Source organism: Archocentrus centrarchus, chromosome 11, assembly GCF_007364275.1.
Source record: "Archocentrus centrarchus isolate MPI-CPG fArcCen1 chromosome 11, fArcCen1, whole genome shotgun sequence".
Taxonomy (NCBI): domain Eukaryota; kingdom Metazoa; phylum Chordata; class Actinopteri; order Cichliformes; family Cichlidae; genus Archocentrus; species Archocentrus centrarchus.
The window spans coordinates 13,286,287-13,310,131 of NC_044356.1; the positions used below are offsets into that span (position 1 = coordinate 13,286,287).

General features: G+C 43.2%; 1 protein-coding gene across 1 annotated transcript in view; it reads left to right on the forward strand.

The window, feature by feature from the left end:
• ash1l (ash1 (absent, small, or homeotic)-like (Drosophila)) overlaps positions 1–23,845 on the forward strand; it is a 33,123-nt gene that overhangs the window by 3,484 nt on the left and 5,794 nt on the right. Inside the window, exons 3-24 of the mRNA XM_030740854.1 lie at positions 908–1,698; positions 2,481–6,915; positions 9,541–10,210; positions 10,370–10,543; positions 10,649–10,743; positions 11,182–11,255; positions 11,353–11,398; positions 11,654–11,762; positions 12,345–12,551; positions 12,660–12,806; positions 16,368–16,476; positions 16,576–16,725; positions 17,306–17,373; positions 18,176–18,342; positions 18,525–18,677; positions 18,886–18,940; positions 19,332–19,464; positions 21,901–22,179; positions 22,532–22,618; positions 22,717–22,807; positions 23,325–23,463; positions 23,568–23,740. Coding sequence (XP_030596714.1) covers positions 1,099–1,698; positions 2,481–6,915; positions 9,541–10,210; positions 10,370–10,543; positions 10,649–10,743; positions 11,182–11,255; positions 11,353–11,398; positions 11,654–11,762; positions 12,345–12,551; positions 12,660–12,806; positions 16,368–16,476; positions 16,576–16,725; positions 17,306–17,373; positions 18,176–18,342; positions 18,525–18,677; positions 18,886–18,940; positions 19,332–19,464; positions 21,901–22,179; positions 22,532–22,618; positions 22,717–22,807; positions 23,325–23,463; positions 23,568–23,740 — 8,161 coding nt within the window. The 5' untranslated portion in view covers positions 908–1,098. The remainder of the gene's footprint in view (positions 1–907; positions 1,699–2,480; positions 6,916–9,540; positions 10,211–10,369; positions 10,544–10,648; positions 10,744–11,181; positions 11,256–11,352; positions 11,399–11,653; positions 11,763–12,344; positions 12,552–12,659; positions 12,807–16,367; positions 16,477–16,575; positions 16,726–17,305; positions 17,374–18,175; positions 18,343–18,524; positions 18,678–18,885; positions 18,941–19,331; positions 19,465–21,900; positions 22,180–22,531; positions 22,619–22,716; positions 22,808–23,324; positions 23,464–23,567; positions 23,741–23,845) is intronic.

The window sequence follows — 23,845 nt, forward strand, 5'->3', positions numbered from 1 at the left end:
TCTAAGGCACACCAAAGAGCAAGCCAGACAAAATTTCAATGGAGAAAATGACCTCTCATGTTGTATGGAATGACATCAGTTACAATTTTGATTGTATTGTCAGATAAAGGAACTTTTGAGCACAATACCTACAATGTTACTGCTTTTGCATTAAACTTCACTGGCTTATCAATAAATCTATACCCTTATCAGACACTTTCATGCAATCAGACATGAATTCTTGTCGTCTGTGGTTTAGATCCTGTGCTCTCGTACAGTAGGTAAAGTTTGCTTGGCATCATGTTGACATTAGCTAACTCCTCCCAACAAATGTCACACTGAAACTGAAGGCCATTGACGTCCCTTGTCCAGTCAAAGTCATATGACAGGTGGCTTTCACAGGAGTTTCTCCAGACAGTTTTTTTCTTTAGTTGGCTTTGTGTGGGTTTCTCTACAAATGCTATTGTCTTCAGTATCAGTTAGGGTGTTTTGATGTGTACTGATATAGTAAATTTAAAATTTGAATTCACTGCTTTCTATGGTGTTACAGTAATAATAAGGCACACCATTTGGGAGCCACTGCTCTGAAGCACATCTGCTTTGTAAATCGCAGGTGGACAATTCAGAGTCCTTGTTCCTAAGGTCACATTTCTCAAGTAGAGGGGAATTTGCTGTGTAAATAGGTCACAGATTTGTTCTAATCTGTGAGGGTGAGCGCACCATAAATGTCTCAGAGATGGGATGAAGGACTAATCAAACAGATAAAGTTGTTGCCCTCTATCTGGCTTCCACCAATATTCATTTTAAGACTGTTTAAAACTGTCAGTGTTTGTGTTTTTATATTTCAGTGACTAATGTGGAATTTTTTTACCTTTTCTGCCCTCCCTTTTCTTCTTTCTCTCTGCTCTACCTGTCCCTGCTCCTACAGTTGAAGGACGGAGAAATAGGGCTGGACAGCCGAGAAAGGGAGAGAAGCCCCCTGAAACAAGGAGAGCTTCACCCTCACCGTTATCCCCCTCCCCCTTTTCCCCCTTCACCCCTATCCCATCCCCAGACAAAAACTTTACCTGGTATCCACATCATCCACTCCATAAACTTGCACACATCCCTAACGTTCTCATGGATTCGAAAATTCAAGGGAGAACTACAACTCCACCCCCTCTCCTGTCTGGTGCTCCCACAGGGGAGCGAGAGAAGGATGGAGGGGGTGGGAAGAAAGAAGAAGAGGAGGAAAAGAAGAGGGACAGAGAGAAAGAAGGAGCTGCGTCTGCAGGGGCAGGAGGCACAGGTGGGCCAGGAGGCGCCGGTGGCGACCAGTCCCATTTCTCCATCAAAGAGAGCAGCCTGTCTGAGGGCAATGTCAAGCTTAAGATTGGCCTCCAGGCTAAACGCATGAAGAAGCCTCCTAAGATCTTGGAGAACTACGTGTGCCGACCAGCTTTCAGGGCTACTGTGAGGCACACGGGTCGTGGAGGAGGCAATGCCCGTGGAAACCGTGCTGGGGCTACAGGTGATGGGGCGGCTGGTCAGGGCCAGAGTCCTTCCCAGAGCAGAGAAAAAGAGAGGGAAAAGAGTCCCAGTGTAAACAGACCGCCTGTCTCATCATCTTCAACAGTCCCCTCTGCTAAAGCTCCCACACCACCTCCTCCAGCTCCTCCTCCGGCCAGCACTACCACCCTGTTACCTTCCCAAGTGAATGGGAGTGCTCTGGCAAAAAAGGTAAGGTGACAATTTTGTCTATTTTTGATTCAGCAGTGTATTTCCACTTTGAACAAAATTAAACATTCAGTGACTCTACTTCCTTAAAATGTTATCAGTCAGCCATTGGTCTACAGCAAAGCTACTCTAGTAATCATTGTATTATTTCACTGGTAAAGAGCAGAGCATAAATTGTTCTTTAGCTTTCTTTGTGTTCTCAGTCGGCTTGCCTCTATTCATCACTCACCGGCCCCTTCAATCTCCCTCTGTCTGTGTCGTCTATCCTCTGCCTGGCCATGTACTCTCCACCCCCATCCCCACATGACCCCTTTCTCTCGCTCTTCCTCTCTGTCCTCAGTCTGACCCTAATAAGTGTTATTGAGCTGAGTGTAACTTCCCCCTCTGGCCATGCTTGTGAAGCAGTGTTGGAGTGAAAATCTTAGCAGTGAATGTCTAACATACACTTGCTGCTGACATTTTCCATGTGTATTGTCATACTGTGTCATTTTCTGTTATGTGCTTTATTTTAAAATATTACTTAGTGTTGTGCTATCTTGTTTATGTCTTAATTCTGACCTGTCTGGTACAATATGTGTAAAGAAAATACTTTATTGTTGTACATTATCTTTTTCAAATTGCCTTGCAAATCAAGCAAATACATATAATATAATATAACATATAATTTAGAAATTGGGTGGTTTCTTTTTTTTTTCTTGATTATAATAATTATTCATCCCTATTATTCTCATTAATCACTTCCCTTTTCTCTCCCCCTCTCCCCCCCCACACACGTACCCTTCCAGGGTCCACCAAAGATGGATTACAAGTCTGATTCAAAGTCAGACACAAAAGCAGCTACTACCACATCTGAGAGACCCCTTAACCTTCACCGCCCTCCACCAGACAGCAAAACGCATTCCTCTGGGAAGAAAGCGTCAACTCCACAACCCAAATCCCGGACATCTTCACCCTCTCCGCCATTATCTTCATCGAAAGAACCCGGCCTCGAAGGTGTTAAGCCTCCTCAATACACCTACTGCACAGAAAGTCAGAGAGATAAGGACAAAGGTGTTCAGAGCTGGGGAGCGCCAACCGTCACTGAGAAATTAGCTCAACTTATAGCGACTTGCCCACCATCCAAGACTCCTAAGCCAGCCAAACCTGCAAAGACTGATCCCAGTCCTCCTCTCCCGAGCTCAGGCTTCATGGCTCCTACAGCCAAACAGCGAGACAGGGCTATGGCCAATAGGAACACATATTCAAGAATGGTTCACCTTTCTCCTCCGCCTCCTGTGTCAAGACCACCTGGTCGTCCATATGGGTCTAGAAATAAAGACAGTGTGTTAGAAAATTCACCCACCTTGATGCCGCTGAGGAACGAGGACTCAGATGGGACTGGAAAAGCAAGTAGCAGCAGTGGAAACGACTGCATCAGCATGAGCAGCACCAACAGCAGCAGTCGCAGCAGCAGCCCAGCATTCACCTATGGCAATAACCGCCTGTCAGTCATGTCAAAGGACAGTAACAATGACAGCAGCAACAGTAGCATTTGTAAGCAACAGTTACGCCCTGCTCACTGCCTACCCCATACCACGTCACCTTCATCATGTCCTAATTTATCATCTTCATCCTTGTCGGTGGAGCAGAGGACAGTGAGTGCAGTGAGTCACCTGAGCTCCCCTGTTCCCTCACAAGGACACCATGCACGAGACTCCCCTGCCCTGGCAGAGGAAAGCAGTGCAGGTGAGAGGGAGCAAGACAGGGACAGCCCTAGAGACTTAACCAAGTGCCCCCCTTCAACAGCAACAGGAAAGCCAGAAGGTAAAGAGAAAGGTGGAAGTAACCAGTCTGTAAGAACTGAGAGGGGAAAGAGCTCAAGTCCAAGTAAGCGTAGTCCCAGCTGGGATAGTAACCGACCCGGTCGGACTAGCAGCCCCCCCGAGTCTGTTAGACAAAGGACACCTTCCCCACTGGAGCCAGATGATGATGATGATGATGATGATGATGATGATGATGAAAGCCCACAGACACCTCTCAGAGATGACTCTCCTGATTCATCGCTAGACTCTCCCGCAGAGCAGGACAGCAAACCCCTGAAAAAACGCAGGGGAAGGAAACCCCGCTGGACACGTGTTATGAACAAGGTGCAAAGTCAGAGAAGCCTGGACTGTCCCTTCACTGAGAACAAAACCACCATGCCTTTATCGTCAAGCTTGGAAACTCCAATGCCACCAGTTAAAAGACCTGTTGGCAGGCCTCCCAATCCAAATAAGGTCAAACCAAATCCTGTGCCACAAAGTCCAGTGTCACAGCTCTTCCCACCCCAGCCTAAAAAAAGGGGAAGGCCAAAGTCCAAAATGCCAAGGCTTGATGCCCCAGCCCGTGGAAACCCCCCTAACAAGCTACCCCCCTCTAAGGTCTTTTCATCTTTGTTGAAGTCCAAAGAAGAGCAGGACCCACCTGTTCTTCACCCAGAGGTGGACTTGAACCCTCCTAAACCTATGCCTAGAAAACGTGGACGCCCCAAGCGCCTTCCTCCTACTTTACCCCAGGAAGGTCAGCCTCCCACGTTGGCTCCAGAAGCAGGGGAAAGATTCCGCAGCAAAGGAAATGGGCAGCTCATTATGAAAACTATTATTGGTAAGATCAATAAAATGAAAAGTGTGAAGCGGAAGCGTATTCTCAGTCAAATCCTGTTAGGCCCAAGATCAGAAGACACCCCTAAAGGCACCACTAGTGGGGTGGCTGGCACAGCAGAAGCTGCAACCCAGTCATTGTCATCGCTAGCTGCTTCTTTTGGAGGAAAACTAGGGCCACAAATTAATGTCAGTAAAAAGGGCACAATATACATGGGCAAGAGGAGAGGCCGTAAACCAAAAGCAGCAACTAATGTCTCAGCTATAATGCCACCTTCAGAAACCTTTCTGTCTCCAAACACCACTTCCCCTCTTCATCCCCATCAGTCACAGTCCCACCAGCAGCACCAGCTCTCCTCCACAGAGGTCTTTTCCTCTCCCTCCCTCTCACAATTGAGTGGAGGCCACAGTCCTATTAGTGATGCTAGCTTTGTGGAGCCAGGCTCGGTGCACTTTGCAGGTCACTCTCACTATTCCAGCTCCCATCATAGCCACAGCACGTTCTCGCTTCCTCCTCCAACCTTTTCAGCTCCTAATCCTCGCAACCAAGTCATGGGCTCGACATCGTCATCTGTGGCCACAGCAGCTTCCCAGAAAAAGTCATCTTGCCGTGGATATCATCATCACCATCACCATTACAGGCAGCACTACCATTATCATAAGCTTTCACCTCCCAGGCCACTTCACCCCACCTCTCCTGCCCCTCTGAGTGAGCTAAAAGAAGCCACGCCATCGCCAGTGAGTGAGTCACACAGTGAGGAGACGGTGCCTAGCGACAGTGGTATAGGAACAGACAATAACAGCACCTCTGACCGTGGCGAGAAAGCTGGAGGGGCAGGTGGCTTGGGTGCAATTGGTATCCCACCCGGGATGGGCAGTGGATTATTAATGCCAGGGGTCATGGGTTCAGCTATGGGTCCAGGGATGGGCATTAACTCCAGAGGCAGGCGTCGACACAGCAATGTGCTTATGGAACATCCCTCACCGTCTCCATCTCCCCATGGGACAAGGTCGTCACCTGATCCCCGAAGACCTCATCCAGCAGCTCCTGCCACGACTTTAATGGGACACAAGGAGAAACATAAGCACAAGTGTAAACGCCGCAGTCATGGATGCCCTGGCTATGACAAGCTAAAGAGACAAAAGAGGAAACGCAAGAAGAAGTACTTACAGCTGCGCTCCCGACGGCTTGACCCAGACTTTCTTGCTGAGCTGGATGAGATCGTTGTGAGATTAAGTGAAATACGCATAACTCACCGCACCACAGGACACCGGCTCAGCAGTGGAATAGGAATAGCGGCGGGATCAAGTAGAGTGCCAGGGGTTGGGGGCAGGACTGCTGGTGCCATAGGAGGCACAGGTGCCCCTCCTCCACATCATTATGTTCACAGGGACCTCCTGCCTACAATCTTCAGGGTCAACTTTGGCAGCTTCTACTCTCATCCTCCATATTCCTGTGACCCGTTGCACTATGTTCGTAAACCAGACATGAAGAAGAAACGTGGACGGCCTCCAAAACTGAGGGAGTCCATGTCTGAGGTTCCGTTTGTACCTGGACTTGGATTCCCGCTTTCAAGTGGAGGCTTCTACCACCCCTCCTACAGTGTTCCTTACTCATCTGGGCCTCTGGGGTTGGGCTATTATAGAGGCTATCCTCCAGCAAGCGCGCTGTATCCCCACCCACACCACCAGTCACCCCACGCGGCCCCATCACACCACACTCACCACTCACCATCTTTCCCACCTCCCCCCACATCTTTCTTGCATCATCACCACCCTTCACATCTCCTGCTGAACCACTCGAAATTTCACAAGAAAAAACACAAGCTGCTTAGGCAGGAGTACCTTGGAGGAGGACGGTCTCCTGTCCTGTACCCACCCATGTCCTCTGAGCTTTCCTTCAACTGGCACCACAAACATAAACACAGACACAAACACAGAGAGCGCTGTGCTGAGGATGACAGGGAGGAAGCAGCACGAGGTGGATCAGGGAGCCGGGCTAGTGCAGGGATTTCTGACAGTGGCGCATCAGGGAAGGGAGAGCGAGTTGGCGGTTTGGGAATGGCAGAGGCTTTACAGCGATGCCGCTTTGGACGAGACACCTCCAGCACCAGTGCCAGCAAGCAGGCTGCCACTACCTCAGCCAACTCCCCATCTTCTTCCTCATCCTCATCTGCTGAAAGGTACAAACGCAAAGAGAGCTCCATGTCCTGTCTAGGACCTTCGAGGCTTACATTGGGCAACAGCTCAAAGGGTCACTCAGCTGAGTCCTGGTTCAGGATAGGCAGCTCTGAAGCAGACTACTCAAAGCTTTCACGGAGTCAAGTGGCACCTGGCCAGGGTTCCTTCTCAGATGGACGGGTAGAAGACCCAGCAGGCTGCTCGGATAGCGAGGATGAGGAGCCTCTCACTCCCACAGAGGATGTAGAAACGCACGATTCTCCAAAGCGTACAAATCTGTTTGCCTCAGCAATCACCTGCACTTCACTGAAAGGGGGCAGGAGCAGAAAGACTGATGTAGTTACAGAGAGCTCTGGCTTTTCTCACATGGACCGGCCGATGAGGAAGGACTGCTCGACATCAACAGAAAGGAGAGAGTTGGGTAAGTCTGATTTGGTTATTTGGAACTTGTGTTGGAGGTGGAGGTGCTGTGAATAGTAAAATGAGCAGAGTTTTATAAAAAAGATAAAGATCATACATTCTTTTACAGAAGCAAAAAAAAAATTTTCCATTGGTGATTATTTTGCTTTGTTTATTTTTTTTTTATGGAAATCATAGTTGGTGGTGGTGGTGTACTGAGCTGCATTACATTTAAAGGTGTCCCTAATATTTTTAACACCCCCTAATAGAATTTTAAACATAATGTTAAAGTAAAATTTGTGGCAGACAAAAGAGAGCAAATTCAAAGTGTCAGGAAAACATAATGATCTTGCTTGAATAATTTTGGTGTGTTTGTAGCACAGGTTGTTACAAAACTAATATTTTAAAGCAGTAGGGAGCAGTTTGCCTTCACATCCTATTGGACGTTCACTCCATTTAATCCTTTATGATTTATTGTGTAGCTTTTTAAGCTTTTGTCTGTGATGAGCTTTTCATTACAGAAAATCTTTTGACCCAAATTAAATGTGACATTGTTAAAGGTTACAGGAGTTAATTGTCCACCAAAATAATTTTCCAAAAATAGTTCTGATGCAGTTGTGTTGTGAATTCTGTGTCTGAGTGTGATTGGCTGGTGTTTGATGAGCTTTATGGCTTGGGATGGCTCTGGCAAAATTGGCACAGTGTGCAGTCAATTAGATCCAGCACTGACTCCTGGATTGTATATTTGGGCAGATATCCTTTCAGACGTTGCCATGTGGCACAGCAAGTGGGGCTCTCAAATCCATACCTCAGTTGTGGCTAGAACAACACTGGAAAATGATCAATTCTGTCTGAAAAAAATAAAATACTAAGTGGGATGGGCCATTTATTTTAGAGAACAAGCCCCTTTAGAGACACCGTCTCTCTAACATTTGGTAGCTCTTAGTAGTGGTTACCAGCATGGCAAAAAAAAGCATAATTGCTTAAACTAGCTCCTCTGTGTGCGGGTTGCCACAGTTATAGATATAGCATTTCTGCCACGGCTCATCTTGCTAGAAGGGTGGAGTATTTTGTTAACGTGCTATACTTAGTAGTCTTTTTCCCTCAAAAGCCCACAATGTGAGGCCTAGTCTTATCCATCAGTACACCCAGCACCTGGGCTGATTTAATGTTGCTGATGTAAGACCCAACACTGCAGCAGTGATCTCGCTTCATCTGTGTGGCACTTAATGAGCCATACCGTGTGTGTGAGTGTGTATGAGCAGCGGCAGGCTGAGTTTCTGTATGGAAGTGTTGCCTAATGTTCATATGTGTGTAACTGAGTAATATGGGAAGCCAAAAGGTCCCTGTTGAGGCAGCATGATGCAGTTCAAACCAAGCCAGGGTAATCCTGGATTAGAGCTCAGGACATGGGGTCACCCAGCGGTCACAGACAGCCCTGTGAAGGTAGGGGGAGGCCAAGGGTGGGGACCAGGATGGCACATAAGACAAGTGGGGAATGACAGAAGTAGACAAATGTACAATGACAGAGTAGTGGGTGCAGAGATAAGTGTAACAAAAGGAGTGTAAGGGATGTGCTGAGAGCTGGAATGAATAGACATAGAAGAGGTTTCCATTCAGACGTGCAGATTCAATATAATTTAATATCATAAGAAAGAATTCACAACTGTTAGAAATGTGGTTCAATGATTGGCTAATAAACTGGTTATCCTACTTTGACCTGCTGTTACTGGGTGGTGTGTGGTCTGCTGAGTACCAGTAATATTTCTAGTAAAGGAGGAGGAAGTATTTTCAGGTGCTCACTTATTTCCCAAGGGGGTGTTCATAGAGGATGGATCTGCATGTTTGATTTGGCACAAATTTTATTCTTCCTGCCACAACCCTCCCATGAAGTAAAGATAGTTTAATCTCAATAATTGTTGATTTTTAATGCATATATTATGTGTCTGATTCGTTCAGTCTTTTGCAGTTGCCCATTTTTATATCTTACTATTGCTGTTTATGACTTATTTTATTGTTCTGGTTTTCTGGCATTTCTGTTGAAAGTCATATTTCATTCAAAATAAACCATTTGTATGGGTGACCAAAAAAAAATTAAAGGATGATGAGTCAGGAGTAGGAATAATGCTTCTTTTGTTGGACAATTGGAGTAAAACCAAATAAAATGCATTCAACTGTGTGGGGTTTGAAGGTATGGACTATCTTGCAACAGTAGGGAAAAAGAATGGAAAAAATCAAACCAACTTAGAAATATGGTTTCTTAAGTTCAGAGCAGGGGAGGCAGTATTATAACAAGGTGCTGGAGAACAATGTTAATGAGGGGAAAATAAAGTTACTGTGTCATAGTATTACTGTGCAGTATCTTTTGCCTTTTAAACATAGCATTGTTTTTTTTCCCGAAGGGTTCAACATTTAATTTGTCTGTGGAAAGAATATTGTCCCAGAAGTGTTGCAATACATTTAAGTAAGTTTTTTTTTAATAAACAGGGGAAAGATGACCAAAGAGAAAGTTGAGTTGAGAATAGAAAAGGATCTAAAGGATCAAGTTATGACACTCAGAAGGATACTATCACAGCTGTCCTGTTGCCACTGTTTTCTATGTTATAGTTCCATTATTAGAGTATTCATTTTCTGTTTATCCTCCCAGGGTCATCATGTATCCAGGCAAGGGGTGTTGCACTCCTGACCCCCGAAGAGCCTGAAGGATCCCTGCACCACCGGCAGCAGCACCATCATCAACCTTCGCTGTTTCACTCCCATGGCTCAGCCTCCTCATCCTGCCTCTCTCCCTCTCAGGAGTGTTGCCTGGACACCTCCCTGTCTCACAACTCCCATCGGGTACAGCCCTCCAGATACAGTCTGCACCATGTCAACAAAATCCTGCGTGCTAAGAAGCTGCAGAGACAGGCCCGTACAGGAAACAACGTGGTAAAGAAGAGGGGGCCTGGACGTCCCAGGAAACACCCGTTACCCTCCCCGCCACCGTCTCCGCCACCTGTGGTCGAGTTGAATCAAGCCCGGCACAGGGAGAAAGGGGTAGAACGACTAGCAGAGGGAAGAGGGTGGGAGGGCGATACTGTGACCGATGCTATTGAGTCGGTAGTCCAGGGCCAACGTAGAAAAAGTCAGAAGAGGAAACACTGGGAGAGAGAAGGGGATGAGGAAGAGGAGGAGGATGTGGATGAGGACAGAGAGGCTGAAGAGACTGAGGGACACTTGCCAGAAATAGAGGAGAACCTAGGCAACCTTGTGGCAAGGTCCAGAGCTGGGACAGGAAGGGGCTGGCTTACTCAAGATGAGCTACAGAACCTTCATGGGTAAGCAAATTATAATACACTACTCCATATTAAACAAGGCTGGATTTGAGAGACTCCACTCTGGGATAGTGAGTACTAATGTTAGGATTCAGTGCTGGTATGTAAAACATTTATTAAGTCCAGTTGTCACTAGAAACCAAGTCATGTTTCTATCTTTAGCTCAATGGAAACCAAGCCAGATGGCCACTGCTCCCCAGAGGGGCCAGGCACTGTCTCCAGGGAACAAGCTCCACCTATGCCCATAACCAGCCAGCGAGAAAAAAGAGCAGCACGACCGCCAAAGAAGAAGTTCCAGAAAGCAGGGCTATACTCTGATGTGTACAAGACTGAAGAGTGAGCCCCCCCCATCTTTAGACAGCAACACTTTATACTGCCATACAGTTTTTCTGCACAGCCAGTGGTGAATTGTTTTCACATTTTTCTTTTCCTCTTCTGCAGCCCCCGTAGTCAGCTTCTGCAGCTAAAGAAAGAGAAGCTGGAGTACATACCTGGGGAACATGAGTATGGATTGTTTCCTGCTCCAATACATGTTGGTGAGTTTTGAAATGAATTAGTTGCCATTTTTCTATTAAATTATTTGATAATTATTTAAAAAATAAGTTCATAATGAGTTTTTAAACACAATAAAATAAATTATTAATTTATAGTGTAGTGGTCAACCCATTTGCCCAACAAGCTAAAGATCCACGGTTTGATTCTGGGATGAGACTCAAGGAGGAGTAAATTGTTGGCATTTCTCAGTTAGCTGTATAACTTGCCAAAAGAGGGAAAGTAAAACCTAGAAAACCTTGTTTTACTTCATGTCCAAGATTCAAATGACTCCAGTAAATTATCCAGATAAATGTGTTTCTTGGAACAAGATCCTTCTCTATTTATCACAGGCCTGTGTTTTCAGCTCTGATAAGATGAAGCATAAATACAACTGACTGATTTTTCTCTCTCCCAAATTTTTCCACGCTTTTTTCCCCCAGGAAAGTACTTGAGACAGAAGCGAATTGATTTCCAGTTGCCTTACGACATCTTATGGTTGTGGAAACATGATCAGGTGATCAATCTTGTTGATCCAAAGTGTTTTTAGGTTTTTGGTGTGTATTTTTTATTTAAGCCACCTTTGCATTTACCATTCTGTTTCTGTCTTTCAGCTGCACAAGAGGCCTGATGTCCCCCTTTATAAAAAAATAAGATCAAGTGAGTGTCTGTATTTTTTTCTTCCCCCAGCCTAAATGTAAATTGTAACCTGTTTAATAAGGAAATACACAAGTTTAATCTATGAGATGAGGATGTTTGCTTCAGTGGCTATTTTTAGGTACTTTGAATACTGTAGCTCTTCTTATTGGTTTCATGCGCTGTTTGCAAAATGGGAATTAAGATATGTGACTACAGTTCCACTTTGTGTATCAGAAACTGTAAACATGATATGGTAAACCCCTGTTTGTGTCACAGATGTTTATGTGGATGTGAAGCCTCTCTCTGGTTATGAAACAACTACATGCAACTGTAGAACTCCTGAGGACTTGGCTGAAAAAGGCTGCTTGGATGAATGCCTAAATAGGTAAAGACATAACATCATATAAGGTTGTTTTCAACAGGTTTCTTGTTAGGGAATGCCCTGCTGTTGTTTTCCAGTAATCTGATGTGGACATGTGCTTGTTTAGAACTGTCATTTTACATTGTTTTGTTTCAGAAATGAGGTGATTTTGAGTAGAGGTCAAACCTGGTGTCAAGACAGAAGAAAAGGAATGCCAGCTATTGCACTCCCATTTCCATCTTCAGTCTGTTTTTCTCTGCTCTAACTGATTTCCATGGGAGCAGGAATCTAACATTGTCTTAAATGAACACTGTTGCAAGCCTAATAAGTTTTAAGCCTCCAGCAGAGTTGTTCAATGTCTTTCAGTAGTTGTACAAAAGTCATGTCTCAGGGGTGCTGAAAACAAGTAAACACTGGCTGTTTAAAATATCCCTGTGGGAGAGCACCAGTAGACAGCGCTTTATAACAGCTTAACAAAGGTGTTAATCCCTCCCGTGGTTCTGATTGGCTAGGACATTCTTCAGTTGAGATCGAGTGGACTGATTCAGAGGTCTGGAGCCGGGCAAGAACAGCATTCTCATTTTATATTTTTTAAACTTTTCACAGGATGAGCTTTGCTGAGTGCTCTCCCAGCACCTGTCCGTGTGGGGATCAGTGTGACAACCAGCATATCCAGAGACACGAGTGGGTCCAGTGTCTGGAGCGATTCCGCACTGAGGGCAAAGGGTGGGGCATCCGCACCAAGGAGTCACTCCGCTCAGGACAGTTCATCATTGAGTATTTGGGTGAAGTGGTTAGCGAACAGGAGTTCAGGTGAGATGGACAGCTTGCTTACTACGCAAAAAAAAAAAAAAAATATTGTTAGATGATGTATAATAATTTCTCTTCGTCTTCAACTCCTTCCTACCTTCCACGTTTTAGGAGTCGTATGATGGAACAGTACTTCTCCCACAGTGGCCACTACTGCCTGAACCTGGATAGCGGCATGGTGATTGACAGTTACCGAATGGGCAATGAGGCACGCTTCATAAACCACAGCTGTGAACCCAACTGTGAGATGCAGAAGTGGTGAGTGACACACCGACTTTGAACCGGTTCCCTATTAATGCCCTTGTGGTGCTTTTGGGTTCTTACCAAAGAACAAATTTGGCTAAGCCTTTTTCGGCTCTGAGCATGAGCAGTTGTCACAAGTTGTTAGGGATGGGATAGAGGCCTGGTGTGAACCACATTTGGTATACAAATATAGACTACTGCTTTTATTCTCACTATGTGTCTATAATAGTCAAAATCAGTGTAGGTTACCATGTGAGGCAGATACTGTCAGCTCAATTTAGTCACAGGATATAAAGGCGCAGTGTTAAACAAGTGATGCAGCTCGATGTGACAGCAGTGATGCAGGAGCTCATTGCAAAGTAGTTCTAGCTGGATAATTTAGTATTTTGTTTGCTTCCCTTAAAGTTAGTGAATGTGAAAATAGACCACCCCCACCCCCCACCTCCCATTAGCTGAATAGGCTGTCTGCGTGATAAATTGGGTGAGCTGGGTAATTTCGTACCTTCTCTGTAAGAGATCAACTGACTGTAATGAAAATAAGGGCCTGAAAGATAGTCAGCAAAGACATGGAATTTAGGCAAATTAAGACAAGGCCAACTACATAACATCCTGCCACCTTCTTGACTTTTCACTCATAGGACAGGGGTTACAGTATAGGTAACTGCATTATAATGTTTATGTGTGTGGTTTGATGCATGTGAGAAAGGGACCTATTATGGGCATTTTTTTAGCACCATATTTTTATTAATGAACTCAAGTAGAGTAGCTTTGCATGGCTTATAGCTCAAAACAATCTATTTATCTTGGTGCAGCCCCTCATCTCATCCTCTGTCTGAAATGAGCCATTTAACCCCATTAAAGCCACTCTACCTTTAAGACCATTTTCTTTTGATTGGCTTTTACTGGCAAACAAAAAAGGTTTGAGCAGTAGGTGGGAGAGCAGGATATCCATTCTCACCGACGACATAAAAAAATGCCAGAAACCAAGCATTTAAAGCACTCTGAAGCCTGTTATTACCTCCACATACACAGACCTCATTATTTGAAAATGTGCCATATTTAATATGTGCACCCGTCACACTATATATAATAAAGAAATTGGGGAAAACCTAGTATATTCTTGTTGTGGGGACAGCTGTACTGTTAAGCCAGTTGAACAGACATGGATAAGCAGTCACAGTGAATGTGAGGCAGTATTTGTTGCCTCTCTTTGGGTATCTTACATGATAGGTCTAAAAGAGACACATGTTGCAGGTGCACTGCACTGTAAATGAGAAGGCTCTACCTTGAAACCCCAACCTTATTAATGTGGTTGTGGTAATCTGATGAGATCACCTCACTCCTTTTCTTCCAGTGTTCAGAGCCCTTAATGGCCTAAAGCCCTTACACCCTGCCAGCACAATTCTCTTTTTTTTTTCCTGAGGGCTTGTTCTCACAGCATGGTTAAATCCACAGCAGTGCCTCACTTTTCTGCTTAGTTTATCTTTTAGTTGTTTTAGTGAATGTACCACCTCTGTTAGAGGATTTGGATGCCGAAAGCTAATGACATCATAGAGTTTACTATCACGTTGTACCCTCTGCCCTCCAACATAGCCCAGTCCAGAATCTAGGGCACTGGTCTGCGGGTGGATGCGTACATGGCTGAAATAAAAGACTCTACAAGGATGGAGGATTTTCAGCACAAAGCCTGACGAGTCATCCATCTTGTCACAGAAGAGAGATTACATGCAGCCGGGCCTTAGATACAGCTGTAGTGGCTGAAGACAATGCGCTGAACCAGCTTTTTACCCCTATAGAAGGAATAAATTATGAAGTGGCTGGCAAGCAGAATGGTGTGCTTTATTCTTACAAGAATAGTGAAAAGCTGCTTCATTTGGAGAGAGGAAAAAAGGGCTTACTTGTTGAGGATTTGTCACACTGACTTTCCCTTTTTGTCCCAGTTTTAAAACTGGGTGTAATGTAATTGACTAGCATGACATTTTAACTTAAAGATAAAACTTTGCTTAAGGGAGACGTGTGTTTGTATGTCCTTGTGTAAAATGGAAATAATCTGTTTTAGATGTAGGTATTGACTTTTTATCTTTAGCCTAGAACTGAACCCTTTGAAAAATGGTTATCTAGCTAAATATAGCACTACTGTGAATGTTTTCAATCAGATCAAGTCAGCCATTTTCACTGTTCACCTGAAAATGATACATTTTTGGCATAATTATGTGTTGAACTGAAATTATACCTGGCACATATCTCTTGGGCAAGATGGTACAAGAACCTTCTTGCCATGAGGCAAAAACGTTCTGAATTTGAATCTGAATGGTGGCTTTTCTGTGTGGTTTGCACTTGGACTCAGTAGGTGTGCATGTTAAATACCTGGCAAAAGGTGCATAGAATGGAGCGCTGTATGAATATCATTAACTGTATCTAAAAGATGGACATAGCATCAAGATATCACATTAGTTTTGGAATCTATATTTTGAAGCCCCAACTTCAGCATTTTGGACACGCCCATGCAGTTGTTTTTAAAAATAATTTTGGAGCCTGAACTGACCATAATACAAAGTGCCTTGAGGCGACTGTTTGTTGTGATTTGGCGCTATATAAATAAAATTGAATTGAATTGAATAACTGGATGAGATGGTGGCATGCTAAGTTATAAGTTAGCAAGTTTGTTTTTTGTTGTCAAATAATTCCATTAAAATGCTTCAAAAGGCACCAACAGCTCCAGTGTGGTGACTCAAATTACTGGATGTGATGTCTAGCAGGCTCCGGCTGCCTATCTTGGGATACTAGCCACAAAATTATATCATGATATTTCATGAAAATTTGTGCTAACAATATTTCTGAATATACAGAAAAAAAAAATTACTGAACAGTGTTTCATCAAGGCTTGCAACCCACAGGCAGGCTTTATAAGTAACTAAATGAGGGGCATTTTTACATCCTCCTTTTTCAGTGAGCTCCTGTCATTGATGACACGGTACCTAATTTGAAGTGTGAATCTATTAAAACAAAGTGGCTGCAGCAGCACTCCACTGGAGTCATTTCTTTACATTTGAGTCACACATCACCAGCTGCTAGTATCTTCTCCTTCATTGTTTCCACCTTATTTTTATTATTTTTAAAAAAATCATGTCATACAGTTGTTATGAAGGGAGACGCTGTCCATAAAAATGAAAACTGTTTTTTGCACCAGGCTGTAAATTTACTTTTTATTGCTGTAAAGTTAGCATTTTAGCATGGGAGTCTATGTAGATTGACTCGTATTTGGATCCAGCCTCAAGTGGCCACTAGAGGAACTGCCCCGAGGTTGCTGCTTCATTAATTGTGAAAATGTAAATGTGGTGTTATTTTGTGAACCTATGTTCACATAATATCCTTTTAGTTGTTGTATTTATTTAGGACAGTTAATACTATAGTTAGCTCATATTTTGAAATTATTCTGTAAAAGATACTCCAGAGCCTGGGGGCAAGTTAAACCTGGCATGCTTCTTTGCTTCCTTTCAGAGTGGAGAATATCTCCTCAAGTATTAAAAATTGCATGCAAGCTTCACTTACTGTAATATACAATTTTTTTTGCAGGTCAGTGAACGGGGTGTACAGAATAGGGCTCTTTGCTCTCAAGGACATCAACAGCGGCACTGAGCTCACCTATGACTACAACTTCCATTCTTTCAATACAGAAGAGCAGGTGAAGCACCAGAAACAGTTTTGAATAACACTTATTTTTCAGAGATACCATTGCACCTGTGTGTATTTCTCACAAACTGTACTCCACTTTTCTCTGCAGCAAGTTTGTAAGTGTGGCTCAGAGAGTTGCCGGGGAATCATTGGAGGCAAGAGTCAGCGTATTAATGGGTTGCCGGGGAAATCAGGAGGGACCCGGCGGCTGGGTCGACTCAAGGAGAAGAGGAAGTCCAAACACCAGCTTAAGAAACGAGTGAGTGATCCATATAGTTATAAGTACTGAGAGTTTGTGGTGGGATCAGGTCACTTGTAGTTAAGTCTGGATAATAGCTTCTTTCTTTTTTTTTTTTTTTTAAGAAAATGTACTCCAGAAAAGGAGTCCTTAGTAGCTTTTTATCTTGTGTTAAACATTTTCTGAGTGTAAACTTTTGTTAAATGCCTAGCTGACGAAGGATTTCTCCAAGACTGCTACTGTCTTGTTAGATTTCAGGTGCAGCATCTATGTAGGGCACAAATGTTTCTTTGTCTCAGAGGTGCTATTAGTGGGCCACTGGATTTCTAAAAAAAGTAACTCCGAGTACCTTAAAGGGTATAGTTTTGAATTAGTGACCTAAAATGTTTTCTGAACTTCGATGAAATCAGGAGTAACCCTGGAAGTTATTGTGGGTTCCTCATTAATCCTAATGGCAGTTCAATTCCCAGCCTCTCCTTTTATGCCTTAGCGGCTCCTGATGGCACAACAGAACTGATGGCGCTTTGGATGGTGGGTGAATGCAAACCTGTTAAGATGAGAAGACACTTTAATGCTTTAATGTGACTTTTGTTATCTTCAGGAGGAAGAGTCGAGTGACAGCAGCAAGTTTTACCCTCATCTCATGAAGCCCATGTCCAACAGAGAGAGGTAAAAACACACAAACTGACACACAAGCGATGCGTAGGGAAAACATGACTCTGCTGGACCAACTGCTAAAGTATGCTTTTGGGTTCCCTTGGATCTTTTAAAAAGTATTAACCCTGCTCTGTATACTTGTGAGAGGTCTTACATTTTAAGATGGCAGTCCTAATACTGAATCAAATACTGTATATACTACTACATCTGTGAGTGCTACATTTTTATTAAAATTACTACCTTTTGCTGAAAAACTTTTAAACTTGGGACAATGGGAATTTAAGCCGTTAAGTCTCATATAAGATCAGAAAAAACCCACCAAGGAAACTTTTGTCTGCTGCTTCTACATGATCAGTCCTCACACAGTAAATCAGCAACATCCACACAGTTCTCAAAGTGACTTCTTGTTTCTGTCAAATGCATTTGGCAAGGAAAAAAATTGCATAAGTTGCTAGAATTAGTATAATTATGCTGCAGAAATGGCACTCAATTTTATTTCACTTCTGAGGCTTTTTAAATTCAGATTTAAAAAGACAGCAGCAATCTGGTGATACACATGGTCATGCTTCCTTTAAACCTTGTGGACATTAATCTGCTTGACTCCCTCACTCAGATGTACTTTGGAAGCAAGTGATTGAAGATCCAGTGACACACATTTTATTTATTTGTTTTTTACATATAATGCTTGCTTCTCCATCCTTAATAGAGTAATGTATTAACATGTCAGGATGTCCTTTTAAAGCATAGACCTGTCAACACGTGAGGTGTGTGTTGATGGTAACACACTGACACACTGCTGTCCCTCGATCTCCAGAAACTTTGTGTTGAAGCATCGAGTGTTTCTCTTGAGGAACTGGGAGAAGATGAGGGAGAAACAGGAGCTACTGAAAAGAGAGGGTGAGAGAGAAAGGGATCCTGGGAGCCTGTCCATGTATACACGCTGGGGAGGAGTTATCCGTGATGATGGCAACATCAAGTCAGGTAGGGGTACAAAGCTTAAAAGTGGCAAGAGAAATTCATTTAAGTTACGTGAAAAAAAAACAAGTGCACGACAAAGTGGATGTGAACATTTATTTTTCTAATGTAAACAACTTTCTGAGACTGTAAATAATAAGTAAAGGTGGTTGAAAACTTAATGCTTAAGGGTCATACTTTGTTTCCAGATGTGTTCCTGACGCAGTTCTCGGCCCTGCAGACGTCGCGGTCCGTACGCACACGAAGGTTGGCTGCTGCTGAGGAAAACACAGAAGTAACGCGCACTGCTCGCCTTGCTCACATCTTCAAGGAGATTTGTGACATGATCACCAGCTACAAGGGTGAGTGTCCCCACTGACACTGATATTCTCATTAGTATGACCTCTACCCTGATCTGAGGTCCAAACAGGCTTCTTGAAGGAATCTTTCAGTGCCTCTGTGTTACGATCTACTATTCACTGAGTGATCAATATCTGTGATTGAAAAACGATGACAGGGATCTTTTTTTTTTTTTTTTTCCCCCTTCCTTTTTTTTTTTTTTAACCTCAGACTCAGCTGGTCAGACGCTTGCTGCCCCACTGGTGAACCTCCCATCTCGAAAGAGGTAAGAGTCAAACCTGCATATCGACTGGCTCATTCATAATGTTTACCAAATAGCACTTATTTATGTTATCTGGTCTATCAGTGTACAGCACCCACGTAGTGTAACAGTTTTATCTCTCGCCACACACAGTCGTGACAGCCTGTGTGTTGATGCTTGTCCAGTATTGATAGCAATCAGTTGGTATCAAAACAATGACAGTTTATTATTTTTCTTTAGCAACATGGTACAAAAGCTGTTAAAATCTGTGATTTGATGTCCTGTAGACTCATGGAATTTTGATTTTTGCTAGAATCAACTGTAAGATGTTTTTTGAACTTTTTTTTTTTTTTTTCTCTCTGGTGCTGACAAACCAGATTTGGAAGCTAATCCTTCTATCTTTGTGCAACATCAGGAACAGCCAGTACTACGAGAAGGTGTCTGACCCTCTGGACCTGAGTACCATTGAGAAGCAAATCCTCACCGGCCATTATAAGACGGTTGAAGCATTTGACACGGACATGCTCAAAGTGTTTCGCAATGCAGAGGTAGGCAAAGGACGGTCGTTTGCTAGCATTACTGATCCCCTGCTGTTTAGAATGAGAAATGCAGAAAAGTTCAGTTTAGCTTCACATGTTTGCGGTAGAAGGAAGAAGTATTTTAAAAATTAGACATTCCTATGTTTAGTAATTATGATCAGAAGCTATTCAAAGTGGTGCAGCTAAACTCAGGAACTCTGTGATGAATTCCTTTGTTTGCATTTTGACTGCATTTGTATTATATTAGGCACACCTTGCTATTACTGGGTTGGACCCCCCCTTTTGCCTTCAGAACTGCATTAAGTCTTCATGGCACAGATTCAACAAGGTGCTGGAAACATTCCTCAGAGATTTAGGTCCATATTGATATGATGGGATCATACAGTTGCTGCAGATTTGTTGGCTGCACATCCATGATGTCAGTCTCCAAATTGTAGCCTCAGTTTCCTATTCTTAGCTGACAGGAGTGGGGGGAGTGTTTCTGTAGCCCGTCTGCTTTAGGGTTCAAAGTGTTATGCTATACTTCATACCTTGGTTGTAATGAGTGGTTATTTGAGTTACTGTTGCCTTCCTGTCATCTAGAAGTAGTTTGGCCATTCCCTTCTAACTTCTAGCATCAGCAAGGCATTTTTGACCAGAGAGCTGCTGCTCACTGAATATTTTCTCTTTTTAGACCATTCTCTGTAAACCCTAGAAATGGGTGTGTGGGAAAATCCCAGTAGAGCAGCAGTTTTTGAAATACTCAGACCAGCCTGTCACAAACAACCATGCCACGCTCAGTCACTTAAATCGCCTTTCTTCCCCATTCTGGTGCTCAGTTTGAACTTCAGCAGGTCACCTTGACAATGTCTACACGCCAAAATGCATTGAGCTGCTGCCATATGATTGGCTATTTAGATATTTGTATTAATGAGCAGTTGAATAGTGAACCTAATAAAGTTGAATGTATAGAGCCGGTCTCCCAATCATGGATTAAGCATGGTCCTAGACTAAAAGGAAAAAGTCAATGAAGACCACAACAGGAAAAAGTATTTAGTCCAGGATTAGACATAATCCCTGTACGGGAAACTGGGCTGTAATGTATAAATAACAGAGTTGTTGCTTCCTTGTTTCTCAGTGAAAGAGTTCTGTGGAAGGTTTTCTTTAAAGTTAGATGACCTTCTGAATATTTTTATTAACAAACTCAGTGCATTGAAAATATCAACACACATTACTTTGTTCTATCATATTTGCTCTCTTAATCACTTGCTGGCTCTCTCAATGAGTACTCCCTTTTATTGATAAATTTTATTTTTACGCTGATAGACAATGAGATATGTTTACTTCTCATCCATTATTAATATTATCAGCATCACTTCACTGTTTTTGTGGATGAAGCCAGTATTTGAGTTGTAATTACTGCAACTTAAAATTCACTGAAGGTGTGGAGAGTATGACTCCTGGAGCAGCTGGATCTAAATTTTGTTCCAAGTTCATCTGGTGAAAACTCCAGCTTATCTTGTGGTAGTAGTCTAATAGCAAGTTCTGAGGAATAAACTCACTCATCAAATAGATCATTTTTTGAAATGATCCATTTGATGAGTGAGTTTATCCTTAATCAGTATCATAAATCTGTTGGTCCGCTTGTTAGCTGTCATTAAAAGTTCAAATATGCTGACTGCATGAAGGTGTTCGGCTGTTTCAGGATCCAGTCTTAATCTTTGAGTGACACGGTCATCGACTCTTAGGTATAATCCCAGATTCTTAGAGCTCAATTATCAAAGGGCCTCCTCAAATTGACACTTAATGCTGTTGTGCAGCTCCAACACTTTTTCCTCCCACTCGGTCATTGCTTTTCTATTTCCTGTCTCATACACAAAAACCTCCCTAATGGAACATAACTTCACGACTGCTGATCCAGTGCGCACATGTTGCAAGCTTGTTTGATTTACATCTGTATAGCTAAGCAGTTTAAACAAGTGCCACTTGAAAAGCTCTTAGGGAAGCTTACTCTTCCAGTCAGAGAAGTTTGAAGTGGACGTATAAATTAGAATCACCCTCTCGCCCCAAGGCCCTTTCTTGGCAGACTGAAAAAAGTGTGAGAGGAATGTGAATTACTGTTGAATATGGGGTGTAGCCTTGTCGGTGAGGTTTTGGCAGCTGCAAAGACAGTTTTGAATGAATCTTTCTGTGTCAGTGACCTTTGTAGTGCAGGAAATTGCCCGTAGACTTTCAAAGATGAACAGCTCAAAGTCTTAACTGTGCGACTGACTGATGAGCATATAATTCTGGGGTCAAATGGGCATTCCTCTGCTTTATATATCATCAGTTTATGCTGTCTGTGAGGTCTTGTTGTCCTTCCGCTGTGTCAGATCACTTTGTCAGTAACAGATTGATTTAAAAGATTTTCAGCAACATTTTTATTATTTATTTATTTGTTTTACAACTGTCTTGTTTTCCCACCAGAAATATTACGGGAAGAAGTCATCAGTAGGCAGAGACGTGTGTCGACTGCGGAAAGCCTACTACAGCGCTCGTAATGAAGCCGCGGTCCAGATTGATGAGATCGTGGGAGAGACCGCCAGTGAGGCAGACAGCTCAGACTCGCTTGAGCGCGACCATGGTCACCACCACCACCACGGAGGAGGTGGGCCCGGGTCACACGACAAGGACGACGACGTCATCCGTTGCATCTGTGGAATGTACAAGGATGAAGGCCTGATGATACAATGTGAAAAGTGTATGGTAAGTGAAAAAAATGGTGAAATAGTACTTTTACCTCACTGCTTTTGGTTTCAGTGTAGACTTGTTTTAGCACCTCTCTCAAGACTTCACCTATCTGAGGTGTTCTTTGTCAAGGAGATTTTCCAGGCAGAGGATGCAGGCGGTCCTTTGTGTGTGGTCTGTTATTTTTAGATACAGAAAATGAGGAGGATAACAAATACTGAAGGAGCTTAAGGTTATGAATCACTAGCGTGGAGTTTTTTGAGTCACATTTCATTCAAGTTGGGCAGTTACTGACTTGAAAAGTACTTTTTTTTTTTTCTCTTTATGCATTTATGTGATTCATTCAATAATTGTGTTTTTTCCATCATAGGTGTGGCAGCACTTTGACTGTATGCGGCTGGAGACTGAGGTGGAGCACTATCTGTGTGAGCAGTGTGATCCTCGGCCTGTAGATAGGGTGCGTCTGTCGTTTCAAAACCACAGTGAATAATAAACTCATTAAAGTCTGTTTTTAAGCCAGAAGTTTCTCACACATATGTCTTATTCTCTCTACAGGAAGTCCCCATGATACCCCAGCCTAGCTACGCCCAGGCTGGCTCTGTCTATTACATCTGTCTCCTCAGAGATGACCTGCTACTACACCAAGGTATCTAAATGTCTAAATGATAGACAGCAGCATTCATAAGTGCGCACATGCATAGAAAACTCCCTGTACTCACAGAGAAATTTATCATTTTGATGCAATGGTGTGCATGCTGTGTTACTCCAGCGCAACCTGACATGACTGATGTGGTTATGCATGTAACAGGGTGCACTTCTGACCACACCCAACTACATCTGTCTGAGCGGTTAGGAGTGGTCAGAAGTGAAACATCTTGAAACTTTCAACCAGAAACATTAATTTCAGGCTAATGCTGAGTTGTTCTTTAAGCTCTGTTTTTGTTGATTATACTATTGAAAATGCCAGACCTTTTTTTTTTTTTTTTTTTTTTTTTTCCCCTCGCAACTCATTAATAGAAGATTGCTTAAAAAGTCCAATTTTGACATTAATGTCCTGCAACAATTTGACTTAAACTTTGATCCTCTGCAAACTTTTGACCTATAGTAGTTTCTTGTGAAACATCATTGTAGACAAGTAACCCATCTGTGTGTGTTGCATGCAGGTGACTGTGTGTATCTGATGAGAGACAGCAGACGCACACCTGAGGGTCAGCCTGTCAGACAGTCTTACCGTCTCTTGTCTCACATAAACCGAGACAAACTCGACATCTTCCGAATTGAGAAGCTGTGGAAGAACGAAAAGTAAGTTTATCACCTGTCCTGTTGTGAGAAGGCAGGGAGAATAAATAACCGTGTGTGTGTTTTATTATTGTTCTAATGAAACTGTATCCACTCAAACTCTAAAGGGGTGAGCGGTTTGCCTTTGGCCACCACTACTTCCGTCCTCATGAGACGCACCATTCTCCATCGCGGCGATTCTACCAGAACGAGTTATTCCGCATGCCGCTCTATGAGATCATCCCCCTGGAAGCGGTGGTGGGAACCTGCTGTGTCCTCGACCTCTACACTTACTGCAAGGGTAAGAATTCACAAATAAACCCACAAAAGCTGATTGAAGTGATCAAACCATATTGGATTTTGGTTAATATTCCCCTTAAGTTTTGATGAACACACACTAAAGAAA